Below are 18630 nucleotides of genomic sequence, written 5' to 3' on the forward strand. Positions count from 1 at the left end.
TTTAGTATCATGTTAGAAATGCTTATGTTTTAGTATGTAGTACTCAGCTTTGCTGATTACGTGTTTTGTTTGTGTGTGTGATTATAGCTTTGCCTTATTGATCCTGTGATGATCCATTTTGGTGAGCAGATTCAGTATAGCATTGACATTACAGGTTCGCAGATGTGCATCATTGAGAATCTGGAATGGAGAGAATGTGTAACTAGTATAGTTTACTTTCTGCATTTTTTAAGAACATGTTTTATTAAGTTTGTGTGAGTTGACTAAATTAGATTGTTTAAGTTCTAAACACTTGTTTCTTTATTTACTGAGTTATAATAAAGTTAAAGTTTAGTTAATTGTTTTCCGCTGCAAAATTCTGAATAAGCCGATACGTTATGACAAGGGCGACAATACTTGGGTAATTCTCTACTTGTACATTATAAAAGTATTTTCTAAATAGAGAGAATTATCGGGGTGTTACACAACTTCGGTCGCTTCTTCTGTATTTTGTTCCTGCTCGTCTGAGTTGTTATTTTGTTCTTCATACTGTGCCAGCTCTGTGATCCAGAAGTTGTCTCTGACTGTTTTTCAACATTTCGGTCTTCTAGTGCATCCAATGTTTCTCTATACGGTCCAATAGAGAAGTCTTCATCATCATCTACCTGCACTTCTTGAGAATTTTTGTCAGTTTCGTCAAACATAACATGAACACTCTCCTCCATAAGCATTGGACCACAAAGATCCATATGAATTAATTCCACGGGTTTAGAGGTGCTAACAAAAGTTTTTGGTTTAAAAGAGGATCGAACATGTTTGCATCTAGCACATGCATTACAAATTGTTTCCAAGTCAAAGTTTGTAGATGGTAAGCCATCAACAAAATCCATTTTTCCCAATTTGTTAAGCAGTATAGAGCTAACATGTCCAAGTCTTTTATGCCAAAGTAGAGGGTTATTGTAACAGCCAGTAAATAATAAATTATTAATGCATGATTAAGTAGCTTAACTCGGGAATTTAAATGTGATCGTACGTAAGTAATACGTATGATAAGTTATGTGTAAAAAAATAATTTGTGCTTCCGTGTAATTAGTATTTAGAAGGAATTATGTAAAGATAATAATATTATTAAATTATATGTAAACACTTAGGGTCGATATATTATTTTAAGAAGTTGAGTTGTGAAAATTGAGGGCTATTGGAAGATAAGATTATGTTCAACTATTAAGCAATTAACGGTTACGCTTAATAGAATGGATTTTAGAATTTCATTTAGAGTATGAGGTTAGATATATCAAGTAAATTTTATGATGAGGATTATAATAAGAACAATTTTGGGGTCTTAGAATACTAACATATGGTATATTATAAGAGTTGGAGTCATGTTAAGACAAATGAGAAGAGTGGAAAATTCAGAAATACACCAAGGTGGAATGGAACCACATTAATCAAACCAAATGGGTTAACAAGTCTAAATTAATACATCCATACCTTCCCCACATATACCCTCACATTCTACATAAGTTTCATCACCAAATACCAACAAAACATCTCTGCCCAAAACCTCTCTCTCCCTCTTCCATCACGCCAGCTCTGGCGGTAAGAACCAGAGTTGGTTCTCAGCTTCATTTCTTGGATTTTTGCTTCTAAACCTATGCATGCAAAGCCTGATTATCATTCACTACATATAGGAGCATATTGGGAAGCAAAAAGATCACCATTTCGTGGCCAAGAAGTTCAAGAAAAAGAACCATCTTCTTCAATCAAGGAAACAGTAAGTATAGTGAATGTTAGGTTGAATTAAGGTACTTCCTTGAGGTATTTTCTTATGAAATTTGGTGTGAATGTTCTTTTATGTTTAGGATCAAAAAGAATCAAGAATCAAGTCTTGAGGAGAAGGAGAAGTCGGATTATTGCTGTTAGAAGTGAAGGTACACATAAAACACTCCATTTGGGAACATAGTTTATACAAAAATTTAGTAAAATTGTTAGAACGATTTTAAGGAGGATTTTCTTGATTTGATGATTAATATCTACTGCATGTTAGTATTTGATAAGGATTAATCATTGAATATTCAAAAATCAAGTGGAAAAGCATGTTCTTTCACTATATTATAAATAGTTATGTGATTTTTGTGGTTTTCATGAACTTTTGTGTGTGATTGGAATTTGGATTGTTTTGGAATGAAGTTGGTTGATGGAACAGTAGGTTAAGTGATGATTAAGAGGTTGCATGTGTAGGTATTCATGATTGAAAGTACATCTTATTTGATAGTTGATTTTTACAGTAAAAAGGTGACTAAACCACCTTAATTTTCCATGTTCTTATGAGATTATGTTTAGTAAATGATAAGTAGAAGCTTTAAAGGATTATTTCAAATGTTTTTTTTATCATAAGCTACTGTATTTTAGTATGAGAACTTGTTTTAAATCTTTTCTATTCAATAACACATCAAAGTAGGAAATTTCACTTTAAAAACCGATTTTAGAAACGAACATATGTTAGTTTTATTTGAGAATTTGAATGAAATTTTCCTTATAAATGATGAAAGTTCCAGTAGGTTTAAGTTTGAAGAATTTAGATTGTTAAGTAAATGTTTAAATTTGGATTCAAGCTAAGTACATCCTTGTTTTCGGAATCTAAAAACATTCTTTTTACTTAAGATAACCCAAGTTCTTTACTAGAGGGACTGTGTGAGCCAAACTTGATTTTTATAAGCGTTGTTGCACCTCCAAACTATCACTTAACTACTGTCACAACCATCTTCAACCAATCTTATTGAAGTAATAAACAGTTTTCTTTCAATCACGAACATTGGTGCTTTATTTCGAAATTGTGATAAATGGTTTTGAATTCTTTTTGCGTATAGAAGAGGAACGTGTGTATATGTGTGAGGACATGTCCTATTAAAGCTTGCAAGCGAGTAAAAAGTAGGAGTTTAACTCCGAATTGTGTGGAGGTTTGCACTTAGGTGCACCTCAATTGCGAACTCTTCTTCTTACGCATAACTAGAAAACCGTTTTGACTCTGTGTGTGTGTTGAGAAGTTTGTGATTATCTTTAAACCATTAAATTGTAGAATTTTCATGTTGAGATGGTGTTTTTAATTAAACCATGGATTTTGCAAAGAGGATTGGATTGTGAATACATTATATGCTCAGCCACCATGATTATCTTTGGGTTGATATGTGTACCAGCGTAAGCTGATTTTTCTTTCTTCTTTTTGTTCTATGAACCTGTCCTGGTGGGGGCAGATTTTTGTGCAGGAACTAGCAAACTAAGGTAAACTGAGGAAAGAGCGAATATGAAGTCGTGTCCCTACTATCCTAGCAGATGCAAGCTTGAACATGATCACCTTTTGAGATTTACTTCTGTTTATGAATACTGTTTAAACTTATGATTAAAATTTTATTTTGGGTTTGTAATAACTAAATTAATTTTCATGTGTGATGAATGTTTGATTTAAGTGTAGCTCGTAGAGTCAATCCAGCCATATTAATGGGTTGACTCCAGCAGGTGACAGCCTCCGTAACATTTGATTATGCTCTTGCTTCCACTATTGCTAGAAAGTATAGTTTTTAATCAATATTTAACATAAGCTAGGATGGGGGCTGTTACAGTTATCTTGTAGTGCACTCATACATGAAATTGTATTGTTAGGTAAGGTGTTTAGACACGTTATGTAAGCATTATTTAACCTCTTACCTTCCAATACTAATTCCTGAGTGTCCTTGTTAATGATTTTAAAGATATTCGCTTAAAACTCAACATATTACCTAGATCACATAATTGTGAGATACTTAACAAATTGAGTTTTATACCATTTACCAGAATTACATTCTCGATGGAGTGTGTTAGGGATTTTACCGACATTTCCAATTCCAATTATTTCTCCCTTTTTGTTGTCGCCAAATGTAACACATATTTCATTATGGATTATTAGTGAGAGGAATTGAGATTATCACCAATCATGTGTCTTGAGCAGCCACTGTCGAGGTACCATAGGCTGCTTCCTCTCACGTTTATGTGCAAAAAGATCACTTGTTAGGTTTTAGAAACCCAGATTTGCTTGGGTCTCTTTTTCTCTCGTTGAGCTTCTAATAAATCTTTCCTAACCCATATTTGACTTACATATTTCACATATATATTCTTTGCAACACGTTTTTTCTTGATATTACAATCATCAATCAAGTGACCATTATTTCCACAGAAGTTGCAAATCAAATATTCAGGAAAATCTACGTATTTTCTTTTACGAAAGTGTCTTTCAAAGTTTCTAGCACTGTGTTGTACACTATGCTGATGACCCGTATATCCTAAACCGGTTTTGTTCACATTATTTGTTGTGCTAGTCAAGTGATTGAGAGAATTTAGTCCATTAGTCCATTTTTCATACATCCTTCGAACAATAGACAATTGTGATTCTAGAAATTCGACTGAGGTATTTAAATCACTATTTCTTTTTCTCGAAATTTCTAAATCTCTCTTAACTTTATCAAGTTCTTCACTTATCTTAGCATCACTAGGCAGCATCAGTGGAACAATTTTTGATTTATGTATTTAGTTCTTAAGTTCAACTAACTCATGATTTAGTGATTCAATTTGTTTTTCAAGACTCGATTTTCAGCTTCTAATATAGTGTATGGCACTGTGTCATTTACGATTTCGTTTGCAAGAGACTTTTCATATCTTAGTGCGTTTATCTGAGTGTCTTTCTCTTCGATTATTTTCTCTCGTTCATCAACCTTTTTCATCAGTATTTTATGTTCTTTTAAGAGGTCTTTTATATTCAAGTTCTAGTCCATTCTTTTGCTTGGTTAAGTTCTTTATCTCCTTTTTCATGATAGAAAAGTTATCATTCATATCTTGACAGTCATCAATAACGTTTCCAAGCAAGGTAACAAGTTGATTTTTTCGAGAGAAGATGACTTGAGGGTTTCAAGGATAGTAGGCTTACCTCACTTTCTTCCATTTCTTCTAGAGAGCTCGAACCCTTTGCCATTAGGCATAGATGAGAGTCATCCTGACATTCTGCCTTTTTCAGTGATGTCTGTACAACATTCAGACATAATTTTGCCTCATGGCACTGTGCTTCTGGCTGTTCTTCATCATAATCCGAATCTCCCCAAACTGCAGTTATCATTGTTCTCTTGAATTCTTTCTTTGTTTGCTCCAGTTTTTCCTTGGGCTTTTCATCATCCCGTAGGGGACATTCTTTAATACTGTGATCGAACTCTCCACACTTGAAACAAACAGAGTTAGTAGCACTTTTCTTAGAGTTAGAAGTAGTGCCCTTACCTTTGAAATTTCCACTTCTTCTGGAATTAATGTTCCTGTTCTTTTTGAGAAAATTCTGAAATCTTCTAGTGTGAAGTGCAACATCATCATCACTATCACTATCTTCAATTTCCAATTCAGTTTTCAAGGCTAGACCTTTATTCCTTGATTCATTAGTTTTGGAATCTAAAACCAGTTCATGAGTCATTAATGAGCCAATCAGTTGTTCTAATGAGAGTTTAGTCAAATCTTTAGCCTCTTGGATAGCAGTTATTTTAGGAAGCCAACGATTGGTTACACTTATTAAAACTTTTCTTACCAGATCTTCAAAAGTGTAGGTTTTGCCTAGAGAATGCAATTCATTAGTGATTAGTGAGAATCTAGTGAACATCTCTTTAATAGATTCATCCTTATTCATAATAAACAGTTCATATATTGTTGGACAAGCAAATCTATTCTAGATTGTTTTACCTCATTCGTACCTTCATGGGCCAACTCTAGTGTGTCCCATATTTCTTTTGTAGTATTGCAAGCCGATATTCTTGAGTATTCATCATGTCCAATTCTGAATTGGAGGATGCTCATTGCCTTGTAATTTTTTCAGCCTTTACGTAGTCGAGTGAGTCATAGTTGTCTTCATCCTTGTCGACCATGTTTCCTTCAACAACTTTGGCTTGGATTAGGATCGGTCCTTTCCTTATGATTTGGCTTGGATTAGGTTTTTCAAATCAATTTCTTATTTCTTATTTTATTTATTTGGAAAAACAAAACAAAATCGAATTATAATATAGTTAGGTACAAATAGTAGGTTGTATAGATATATTATAATTGTAGGCTTACCCAAACTATATTTTTCTGTGAATACTATTATTCGTTTAATAAAAATACTTTCAACCTTATTCTTTATATTTTCTTATTTATAAAAAATAACTCCAAAAAATACAGAGTATTACACGTAGTACACGTCTTTAAAAAGATAGAAAATAAAAGGTTGCGTGTCACACAGAGCGGTGCGCTAGGCGCATGTTTTTGTGTGACTCATAATTCCACGTGTCAGGCACAAATTGACGCGCTTGACATGAAATGACCAATGCGTTGGGCACACGTAGCGCACTGCCTGTGTCTACTTCATTTGCCAGGCTTTTTCCTTAAACGCGTTTTAAAAGATTGTTTGAAGGCCTTAAAATCTGGAAATTGACTTTTGCAGATTAAAAATCCGATTTAACTATATAAAAAATATCTTTGAAAATATTTATTAATTAAGATAAAACTATTATTTCTGATTTTCAAATGATTGATGTCAACCAATTAATTATCATGAATAATTAATTGAGCTTTAAAATATGACTTTTACACTTTTAAAATAGTTTTGTGATGACTTTTCAGACTTCTCTCCCCTTAGGTCGGACCAATTAACTTCGCAGTATTTTTCATCACCGGATCCTTACATGTGGAGACACGATTATGTGTCTACAGTACCCGTAAGTTTTATAGAAATACATCAGGATACCCTTAATGAGTAACGACCGTTAACTCTGTTAGTCATTAAGCCTAGATCAACCTAATGATTTTTTTGATGTTTTTTCTCTCCTATTTTCCTTCCATTCCCTTTTCTCCGCTTCCCTTCTATTTTCTTTTCTTGTTCCTCCATCCAGACCACCACCACCTAACCCCTTTCTACCTCCTCCATCACCCCCACCTACCGAAAACCACCCCACCCTCCCCTCGCCTAGCCCTGAAATCACCCTACCCTCCTTTTCCCCTTAATCACGGAACCTATCCTCCCTTCACATCCCTGAAATGAGAATTGTGATAAAGAAGAGCATAGCAACAAAGGAATAATGGGCACGACTACTAACAAGTGGGTAAGAAGGTGGGAAAGTAGAAATTTCGAGGCTAGGCTTGAGTGTACCGGTGTGCGGTGGTGCGAGGAGATGGTGTGGTTTAGGTGGAGTGAGAGATGAAAGTGACGGAGGGTGGTACGGTGTGCTTGTTGATGTTGATGTTGGTGGTGAGAAAGAAGATGCGAAAAGGAGGACAAAGGAGGTACGAGGTGGGTTAGTGGATTCCGAATTGGATGGCTTATAAGGGGCTCAAGTTTGATTATGAGGAGGATTTAGGGGTTACAGTTGGTGTGAGGAAGGAGAAGATAAGGTTGTGTAATATTGGTGTGGCGCTGGTGGGTGCAGGAGGTGTGTGGCCCATGTGTAGGTGTCGTGGCACTAGTGTGGTGGGAGGTACACTAGTAGAATAAATGTTATTTGCTGCGCTGATATTGCTGCGGTTTTAACCATACGCAGCAATATATCACGTAAAAAGAAAAGGTAAAATAAAATTAAAGATATTGCTGCAGTTTGGACCGGAAACCGCAGCAATATGGAATCAATAGAAAATTTTTTGAAAAAAATTGACTATTTGACCAAACATATTGCTGCGGTTTTTTCCAAAAACCGCAGCAATATATTAAACTAATATTAAAAAAATAACATTCTCATATATTGCTGCGGTTTTGTCAGAAACCGCAGCAATATCATTAAAAAATATTAAAAACACGTGTATAAAACATGCATGTCATAATTAGGGTTTTATTTTTGCCTCTCCTCTAACCCAGCTGTTTCACTCAACCTCTCCTCTCTCCTCTCTCCTCTAACCCTCAACGTCAACATCTCCTCTCAAACCCTCAGCCGTTTCTCCTCTAACCCTGAGCGCCAACATCTCTCAACCTCTCCTCTCTCCTCTCAAACATTCACATTGCTCTCTCCCTCTCTCACTTCGATCTCACTCTCATCCCTCTCTCACTCTTCGTCACTTCAGATCTGGAAATCAAAAGAACTTTCGAGACGCGCATAAATCTCAACTTCATCTGATATCTCGATTTAAACAAGAGAAAATCTCGAATTCATCTGCATCGATCGCTAGAAATCGGAGTCAATGTTCACCACCGACTTCGATCTCACTCTCCTCGTCGTTCGTCGCCACCCTCTCATCATCAACACCGTCGCCACCCTCGCTCGATGCAACAACGTTCGTTCACTCTCCTCGTCGCTCGTCGCCATCAGCGAGAGACGGATTATCAGATCGTCGTTCGTCGAAATCCAGTAGTTGATGTGAGCCGTTGATGCGAGCGCTGCGAAATCTAGTAGTCCTTTGTTCGTTTCTGACCACCGGAGTTCAGTTTATTTAATTTTTCATTTCAGTTTTTCGCTTTCTTTTTTTTTCGTTTTTTTTTTTTGGTTTGTAAGTTTGTAGATCTAATTTCGAAATTCAGTAGTCTTTTTTTTCGGTTTAATATGTTTGTAGATTTATGTTTTAGGATTTTTTTTTATTTTTAGTTTCTTATTTTGTTTAATATATTTTTTGTTTTTATACATTGTTTTGCTTTGGTTGTGTTCTATATTGAAGTCGTTTTTGTTTATGCTGTTTATTTGGTATACGTTATGTTGCTTTAGTTGTTTACCTTGAAGTCATTGTTTCGTTTTTTTTTATTTTCTTGAATGATTGAGTGATTGCATTTTTTTATTTAAGATTTTTGTGTTTGAAATTGGTATCTCAATTATTTGAGAAATTTGAATGTGTTGTGTTTTATTTTTTTTTCCAGCATTTTTATTTTTCAAATTTGATGACAAAATGCAAAAAAAAAAAAAAAAAAAAAAAAAATTGTTTGTACTAATACATATTGCTGTGGTTTTCACTAGGAACCGCAGCAATATGTCTATTTTTAAAATATTAATTACAACATAAAAACCGCAGCAATATGCTTTACAAATCTGATATAAATTAAATATATTGCTGCGGTTTTACCAAGAAACCGCAGCAATATGTCCCAATATTGCTGCGGTTTTGAACCGCAGCAATACATTAATTACGTATTGCTGCGCCCTTAATTGCTGCGCGCCCCAAACCGCAGCAATAAGGCACTTTTTAACCGCAACAAGTAACATTTATTTTACTAGTGGTAGAGGGTAAGAAGACGGTGTTTGGCTAGTGCTGGTTCGATGCGGAGAAAGTGGGAAAGCTCCAGCGAGCTGAATGAAGATGGCAGAGAAATAAATAGGGGTGTTAACAAGACAAACCGAAACCGAACCTAGTTAGGTCGACTTAGCTCGAGAAGGGGAAAGATTGAACTCGACTCGAGTTCGAAGCTCGTTGAGCTCCAGATTCTGGGATCGGCTGGAGCTCGAGCTCGAGACATGTGAGCCTCGTCTCGGCTCAAAAAGGTTCTCGAAAAATTCGGCTACCCATCACACATCCTTCACTTTTTTCTCGTTCTTCAACCCTTAATTTTTATTCTCACAATTCATTAGCATTAGCAAACATAATAGGGTTTGATTCTTTCAGTTAATTTAAGAATTTTGGAAGGCACTTCTTAAGAATTTGACAAGCAAGAAAGCCTTACCGCTTATGGCGCCACTCCAATACTCGGTGGCCACAATAACGGTAAAACACAACTCTTCCACTCATCGGAATTCAGATGGGAAGATTTGTACCGGTGAAGATGTGGTGGGTTGCTAGTGGTGAACTCTTTCTCTTATACTAGTAAAAGGGGTGACTTGGAAGGAGCACACAAAATAGGTTTTGGAGATGCGATGGGTTGATGGCAGAAGGAAAAGAAAATGAAATCTCTCTCCTCAAATCTTAATTGGAAAGGGTTCTTGGATTACTTAGGTATTGGGTTCTGTAGCTAGGCCCTTGTGTTGTTTTTTAAGTAGATTTAACCTAGGGCTGGCAAAAACTGACCCAACCTGATAACCCGACCTGAAACTGACCTAAAAATTTCGGGTTTGGGTTAAGATTTTTGACCTGAAAAAAACGGGTCGACCCAACCCGACCTGAAAATATAATGGGTTAGGTTCAGGTTGACCTTTTGAACCTGAAAATAACCCGAAATGACCTGATTTTAAAATAACTTATATTATGTTAGGTTAGCCCTTAGCCGGTTAGGTTATAATATTGGGCCAAGCCCAACTCATTTCAACCTAAAATTCCGACTTTGAATGTTGAAACTTAAACATGTTACATGTACAATACCTTTCTGAATTAAGTTGGCATTTTTTTATCATTGGATGTTTAGATTTTTATTTCAGGTCATTTTGGGTTTGTTTTGGGTCAACCCGAAAAATATAAGGTCGGGTTTGGGTTGAGTTTTTCGACCTGAAATATAAATCAGGTCTGGTTTGGGTCAGGGGTAAGTGACCTGAAATTGACCCAACCCGACCTGATTGCCAGCCCTAATTTAACCTCCAAGTTAGTTTTTTTTTTTTTTTTTAAAGGAGGTGCAAGTTTGATTGAAAATCAATATATATAAAAACAATTTAAAATTTATCGAACCTGTTTGCGAGCTTTCGAGCCGAACTCTATTAGGCTAAGGCTTGACTCGTTAAGATTTCGAGTCGATCCCGAACTCGAATCGAGCCACCACTAGCCGAGCTTTGATCGAGCCGAACTCGAATAGTTTGCAAACCACCCAGACTCGTTAACACCCCTTAGAAATAGTGTTGTGAAATTGAGAAGAAGAGGGAATGTCGGTGGGTGGTTTCCGGTTGGGGGGGGGGGTTGGGATGAGATGGTTAGTTAGGGGTCAAATAGGTTTAATCATATTTAATTAGGTTGATTTAGGCTTAATAATTAACGGAGTTGACAACCGTTAGTCATTAAGGGTATCTTGGTGTATTTCTATAAATCTTAGGGGATACTTGATGCATTTTTTAAACTACAGGAGTACCCCATTAATTTTAAAATTTCTCTTGGGTATCATTTGAAAAAACCGTTATATAAATGAAGAGGGAAGGACTTGGTATCCCCCAAAAATTACAAATATACCCTGATTGATAAAATTGGGTACTTTGTTATTAATAAAGTTGGAATGTGGACCAAAATAGTGTAAAAAAACAAATATAGTACGTAATAGTAGGATCATGCCAGAAAATGTACGTGTCCAAACTAATTTGTAACAAAAAAAAAGGGAAAGTATTCAGTATTTTGAGACGTAGGGAGTATCTCATACAAAAAAATAACGCAAGTTGATCTCTTAATCTTATTACTTAGAAGCTATTTTTTTTTCATATCAAAACCTACGCATTGTTGTATATACGACTAGTTTTATAATATCCCCCTAAAATCGTATTTAATCCCTGGATTTATAATGATGGTATAGAAGTTAAAATCTTAAAAAAAAATTAAAATTCATATAAGTTTGAAAATAATTTTAATATGCTACTACTCATGTACAAACTTTCTAAAACATGAATATCATTTATAAAAAAAAATGTTTCAATATTTATCACAAATTCTTGTATAAAACAACCTGATATTTAATTAATATGTCAGCCCAATAGGCCCATCTATGCTCAAGCCCAACACCATCCACCATCATGCTCCATATCGCTCCACAGATATGTTCCCTGATATTTGATAATTATGATTTTGGGCTTAATAGTTAAAGATTCTAGGTTGTTGTTTTGGGATAAAATTTACTTTTTTTTTTAAATATTTTTTAAATAGTTAAGATTATGTGATAGTTATTATTTTAAAAGTAATAATTACGATTTTTCTGGTTAATAATTAAAGTTTTCTTACGCCAGCCGTGTGACAATAAGCGTGACGGTCTCAAGAGAGACTTACTCGATGATTATTTATTTATTTTTAGAGAAAAATGATTCATCACACAATTCTCGAATAGAGATGCCCACTGGTGCGGACTGGGTGGGCTGGTTCGCGGTCCCTAGTGGGGTGGGTTTAGATTTCACAGTCTAGGACCGGACCGCGAAATTCACAGTTTGGACGGGATGGTGCACGGGCTAAAAAATCTTGGTCCATGCCGGTCTATTATCGGTTTTCACAGTTTGAAAAGCGATTCTGGCGGTTCATAGGCCTACTGGGATGACGGGACTGCATGAGAATTTTTTTTTCAAAATTATTTAATCATTGAAATCCTTTATTACTGTTATATAAAACCTTTAAAATTAATTAAAATATATACAATTATTGATATTAATGAATAATTTCATTACTTTTGAATTTGTTTGATTTATAATATATACAATTTGATTAAAATATACAAAATTTGGTTGAATAATTAGTTGAGATGGGTTAGTCCGGTTCATGGGCCGGTTTTGTGGATCGGGCTGAGCGGTTTTAGTAACGGGTTTTCGTGGGTTGGACTCAAAAAATCTAGCCCACGGTCCGCCCAGCAATTTCACAATTTGAGTTGGGCTGGATCGAACTTTTCATGGACTCAGCCCATACAACCCAAAAGACGAACTGAGTTGGATTGGTCCGTACTGCTAGCCATCTCTATTCTCTAATATGTACACATGGAACTACAATTTCTTTTCCCTTTTTAAATTAAAAAGATAAAACGGCGTAGTATGGTGAATGGAACAATAAAAGGAACACAATTGCATTTTCTAGGGTTTATCTTCTCTCTCTTCATTTCTTTCACACACAAACCCTTCGCACTACCTGAGGAAGAACTACGAAGGAAAATAAGCCGTCAGTAACAATGGTGAAGCCAAGGAAAGTTAGCAGAAACCCAGATCTTGTCAAGGGTATTGGCAAATTCAGCAGATCAAAGATGTACCACAAGAGAGGTCTTTGGGCTATCAAGGCCAAAAACGGCGGCGTCTTCCCAACCCACCCACCTAAGTCTGCGGCTCCAGCTCAAGCCGAGAAGCCGGCTAAGTTTTACCCAGCCGATGACGTCAAGAAGCCATTGATCAACAAGCGCAAACCCAAACCCACCAAGCTCAGGTTTTCTCATTTTCCTTTTTTTTCGGGCTACTTTTTTTGTTTTTTTTTTTGGGATTTTTTGAGTAATAATTTTGATTTTATTGGGAAATGTGCAGGGCAAGTATCACACCTGGGACAGTGTTGATTGTATTGGCTGGAAGGTTTAAGGGAAAAAGAGTTGTGTTTTTGAAGCAACTTTCATCTGGGTTACTTTTAATTACTGGTTAGTTTTGTTTTCTTTTCATTTATTTGTTTTTAATTTCATATTTTGGTTTTTGGAACTGAAGTTTCGATCTTTTAGTGAAACACATTATAGTTTATATTGTATTAATATCATATCTTATGGAAATTGTAATTTTCGGTGTTCTATTGAACCTGTACAAGCTTGGGTCTTGTGGACTAGGAAGATTGGAATTGTTTATTGGGAAATGGCTTGGTGTGTTATCGAGTATCTGTTTTTAATTTTTGATTTCGTATTCGAACAATTGAGTTTAATCTGCGTTGCTAGTGGGTTAGAATTGAAACATTTTATGGCATTATGTAGGAGTATTATTTAGTCTTATTTTTTGGGTGATATTTAAGCAAACAGGAAGCAAGTTTTAGTTGCTTTGAACGCATTATGCCTAATTCATGATGTTATGTTATTTTGCTTTGTGGTATGGGTTATCTCTATGACATGATTGTTCTAATGATGCATCACATATTATTTGGATGATTTTTGGGGATTTGACATTGTTGGAAATTTTACTTTCTTGGATGGATTGAGGATTATATATTCTTTTTGGAGTGGCAAATTATTATCCGTGGCTTTGTGAAATTGCTTGCTTTTTAGCGAAAGCTACGTAGAGTGAACCTCTAACATGTGATGATGGTTTTATGGCTATCAGCTATCTCATGGTTTCTTAATTTGTTATTCATTGATCTTTTGGCTGTTGACGCTCTTGAGTTATCTGCGTACATCTCTTGTCCATAATTTTTGGCTTGGTAAGCTCTAGTTAACAGCTATTTTTGTTGTTTTCCATAGGTCCCTTCAAGATTAATGGCGTTCCTCTTAGACGTGTCAACCAAGCTTATGTAATTGGTACCTCTACTAAAGTTGATGTTTCTGGAGTGGATGTGTCAAGCATTGATGACAAGTTCTTCGCAAAGCAAGGCGAACAGAAGAAAAAGAAGGGAGAGGGAGAATTTTTTGAGGCAGAGAAGGAGGTGAGATTTTCTTCAATTGCTGTACCAATTAGTTCAGTTCTATTTGTTCTTGTTCTGATTTTTCTTACTATCTGAATTACATATAAAATTATAGGAGAAGAATGAACTTCCCGCCGAAAAGAAAGAGGCTCAAAAGGCAGTTGATGCTCCTTTAACTAAGAACATTGAAGCCGTCCCTGAGTTGAAGGCCTATTTGGCAGCAAGGTTTTCATTGAAGTCAGGCATGAAACCTCATGAGCTTATCTATTAGAGGAGTTAACTAGGGAGTAGTAGCCTTCGCTTAAGATTTTGCTACCTTCTTATTAAACTGTTTTCCTGTTTTCTCATATGTTTGTTTTACTATCAATGACGTGGGTATTTACGAATTTGTATGTGATATTACACTCGTATGAAAGCCTTCAAATTTTGTTAGATGCAGTGATTCTATGTCCTTGTATTGACTTGCTTCATTTTAAATACCAACCGTGACTATTCTGTGTTTGTTGGTCCGTTGGATGACCTATTTTTCCAAGAAAAAACAATTGTAGATTGGTTTTCCTTTTGATTTTTTACGAGAAATGTTGGAAGAGAATGGATTTATGGGAGAAGAGGAGGAAAGTAAGGAGTAGGGGATTAAATGTGGCATTGCTCCCTTTGCTAGGAGATCACTGATTTCGACTCGAGAAAACTACATCACATCCACTTTTCTAGGATAGAGTTTTCTTATCAACCCCTCTTTGAGAATGGCATGTTGCAATCAAGGCATCTATATATATGGTGTTTATGACAGATCATGGTTCGTAGTTGATCTGTGTTTGTTTTGTTGATGTGAATTCTCCCTTTTCAAGATTTGGGTTTTGGTGTTTTGTTTACATGGTGTACTCATATTCTAAGCGGTCAAAATCACATTGAAACTAATTCATTTAGCTGACATTGAATCGTTTTCAAATTTTGTACACTTATTTTTTCTGTGAAATAAATGCTAGGGAATCACCTCATACATCAATACATGCAATTTTGCCGAGTTTTGATGTTCTGCCACGCCTGTCTTCCTTCAACCCTTATTTATTGGAATTTAGTCATTTACTGTCTGGTTTAGCAATGCCATATTGTTATGCATCGTTTTTCTTGTCAACAGAACCCAAAATATCACTTTGTGCCTCGTTATTCTTGTCTTGTTTAGCAGTCTACGTTTAAGAGATGGACTTGCCTTAGCTACGAATTTTGACAACTTGTTTCATAGGTGGTAGGTGGTAATAAATGGTGTATATGGTAATTCCTTTTTGTTTAAACTTATATGGATTATTAGTTTTTGACCCATGCAAAATGCACGGATTTTTTTTGTTTTATATACTTAAGATTGTAGGATGTTTATCCTAAAATCTTCTGAATATTGGCTTGTCATATAAATTTTTTGTAATCTTATCGTGTATTAAGAATATCTTAAATTTGGCTTATGACCCGTGCATTTAGTACTGATATACTTTTTCCGTAACTGAATAACGGCAACAAATGGGTATAATTTGTGAGGTATAAGTTATTAATTTGTTGTGTTTATTTTGTTACAGAAGTAGTTAATATCATGGTGGAACATGTGACTAACAATATATTTTAAGAAAGTCGACGGGAAAAGTTTTTACTGTACCAATTGCTTCATTCAGGGGCTTTGACAAAATTACAATTCGTACCAGTATTGACATTTAATAATACAATTGCTTCCCCTTCGACTTTTTGCAGTCTCGCTCACCCCCTCTCTCTTCTTGTCTTGCATCCCGCTGAACCAGACCACCCACTGGCCATAACCCACCATGCCATTACCTCTTGTATAGGAATTTGACAAGTGTTATCTATATAAGAAAATCCAGCATTTTGTATATAACTTAAGGGAGAGATTATACAAAAATGAGAATTTTCAATGACATGTCACAAAAGTCTCATCATATTATTTTCATTATATATAACTGTTTAATAGTCTTGTATCATATTATTTTCATTATTAATGTATAGTGATTTTTAATACTACCTTTGCTCTAGAGTATGGCACTTTTCATTTTCTTGTCTCATAATACTATGAATTTATTTAAATTTATTAGATCTTAATGAATATGTCATACCTTATTAGGCTTTGTTTTGGAACTTGGTTTTTTTTATAAGGTTTTCAATTCTATAAAAATTTAAGGCAAGTAAGTAACATATATTTTAGACATAGAACACCATATTTAATTTGTATATATGACATATCTATCGACAAACGGTAATCTCAATTATATCTTAATTCACTCAATACTTTCATATTTAATTTGAGTTCAGGATGCTAGATTTATTATAAAAAAAAGCGTTTTTTAAGAGTAAGGGTATGTTCTATTCAGTATAAAACATCTGAACTGAATTGATAGCAACTGAACTGATTGCCACTGAATTGAATTAAATTATAACTACTAGTAGTGATAATAATATAATATAATATTATTTAATTAATAATAAATTCATAATAATGATTTATTAATAATAATAAGTTATAAAATAAAATAATAATACATTATTTTAATAGATTATTAAACAATAATAAATTATTTTAATAGATTATTAAATAATAATAAATTATTGTGAGATAGATGGATTAGTCCGTTATAGACAGATAAACTAATAACTTGACGAACAAAATTAGAATATCGAAATATAGAATATACTTTATCATCCAACGCTTAAAAAGAATGTTACAAATTTAAAAGGATGTATAAATTATTTTCCAGGTTTTTTTACTGTAATTTTCCAAATAGTTCAAAATCTTTCCTTTTTTTTACAATCTTTTTTCTTTGTCGTTGATCGGTTGTTTTCATTGTGCTAGATTTTGATTTTTCTACAATTATGCGTCTTTACGCTTTATTTTAGTTTAGATTTTGGACTCGAAAAAATAATCCTAATCGAATAAGTATTAGGTTATTTTATTTCTTTCACCAAAATATATAAATAGACACACGTTATTTTTAATAACAATAGTAATATGAGTAATAATAACTATAATAATATAATAGAAATAATTATAATCATGATATTATTATTTATAATAGTAATAGTAATAGTAGTATTAATAATAATGATAATAATAATAATTATCATTGTTTTATTATCAGAGAATTAAATGACAGAACTGAACTGAAATAAGTTGGGGAGAACAAACCCTAATTAGTTAAAGAAAAAAGCACATACTTCTTTGACTTGTTAGAACATTTTGCTTCTGATATTTCTTTTAGCTAACCAAACAGTACTATAAAATTATTACTTTCAATGTCCCTTTTCAAAAATTTGAAAAATCGTTCCTTATTGATCTTAGTTGTTCTATTTGTCATATCTGAATTTCTAACTTATACATACATATGGCATAAATATATAAAAATTTCGCAATCCACAACATTACAGTTATAATTGCTAATAGTCCATAAATCTGGGTTCTTTCTTTTTTCTCTCTTCAAATGCAAAAGCAATAACTATAACTCATTCCTCAAAATTAATCATTTCTTTTTGAAGAAAAGTTTGGATCATATTGAAGTAAGATAATTACAGCATAATATATATATGACTAAGAACTAAGGAGACTAAGAATATCTACACAATATATACAATGAAAAAGAAAGGAGAATAATACATAAAGTAAGAGCATATTGACATATTGTTTACATAAATTATACTTTACATGATTAGGGATATGGTTTCTAATCAAATATAATGAATTACAGATTATGAAAATAATATCAAGTCAGATATTTGACATTATCTCCCTCTCTTATTATGATTAAAAAATATTATTTCAGGATCTATGACCTAGTTTTCCTATGCTAATAAAAAAAAAAGAAGTTTTGTTCTTTTTCAACTTAATTTTACTTATTGGAACTTATCTTTAAGTTATTTGAACTTAATAAATTCTTATAGTCCTTATTAGATTTTATACAGCTTATATGAACTTATTTAAATTTATTAAACCTTATTGAGTTTGTCAAATCTTATTAGGTTTTATATTGGAACTTTTGATGAAGGGTTTTACAATGTTTTCAATTTTATGAAAATCTTTTGTTTTAAATATCATAACGTACAGCGCCGAGATGGTGCACACATCAGTACATAAAGTATGGTACGTATATGTACATTGGAAACAAGACGAATGAACACGTATACATGGATACCTAGCCAAATGAACATATTTATATCTATGTTGGTACATGTACATTGATATTAATCTTTGTGCTCATAATCTAGTACTTCATGTTCATCTTGCGTATGGTTCTCATTATACGGATGTATGCATGTACTAATTCCGCCATAACGTAAGCTGATTTTTCACATTTAGGGACACAAGAGTCATTTGACGTCCTTACATTAGTACTTCTTTAAACACTTTGTTTGGTATTTTTGTAATAAAGAAAGGAAAAAGAAAGGAATAGAAAGGAAAAGAAGAGAAAAGAA

The 18630-nt window shown here is 33.9% G+C and overlaps 1 protein-coding gene and 1 long non-coding RNA gene across 2 annotated transcripts; both read left to right on the forward strand.

Moving 5' to 3' along the window:
* Positions 1 to 1543: 1543 nt before the first annotated feature.
* On the forward strand, positions 1544 to 3415 carry LOC104888350 (uncharacterized). Its single transcript, XR_007272308.2, has 3 exons — positions 1544 to 1753; positions 1842 to 1910; positions 3234 to 3415. It is a non-coding gene; the product is annotated as an uncharacterized LOC104888350 (long non-coding RNA).
* Positions 3416 to 12665: 9250 nt separating this feature from the next.
* Positions 12666 to 14601, forward strand: LOC104889232 (60S ribosomal protein L6). Its single transcript, XM_010674404.3, has 4 exons — positions 12666 to 13005; positions 13101 to 13207; positions 14009 to 14190; positions 14285 to 14601. The coding sequence occupies exons 1-4, from the start codon at positions 12758 to 12760 to the stop codon at positions 14438 to 14440; spliced, it is 693 nt and encodes a 230-aa protein (XP_010672706.1). The 5' UTR covers positions 12666 to 12757; the 3' UTR covers positions 14441 to 14601.
* The last annotated feature ends 4029 nt before the right edge of the window (positions 14602 to 18630 follow it).

This window comes from Beta vulgaris, chromosome 3, assembly GCF_026745355.1.
Source record: "Beta vulgaris subsp. vulgaris cultivar EL10 chromosome 3, EL10.2, whole genome shotgun sequence".
NCBI classification, from domain to species: domain Eukaryota; kingdom Viridiplantae; phylum Streptophyta; class Magnoliopsida; order Caryophyllales; family Amaranthaceae; genus Beta; species Beta vulgaris.

Coding starts and splice junctions, on each gene's coding strand:
- LOC104889232 (XM_010674404.3), top strand. CDS start 12,758: ATGGTGAAGCCAAGGAAAGTTAGCAGAAACCCAGATCTTGTCAAGGGT. Junction 13,006..13,100: donor CCCAAACCCACCAAGCTCAG/GTTTTCTCATTT, acceptor GGAAATGTGCAG/GGCAAGTATCACACCTGGGA. Junction 14,191..14,284: donor TTTTTGAGGCAGAGAAGGAG/GTGAGATTTTCT, acceptor ATAAAATTATAG/GAGAAGAATGAACTTCCCGC.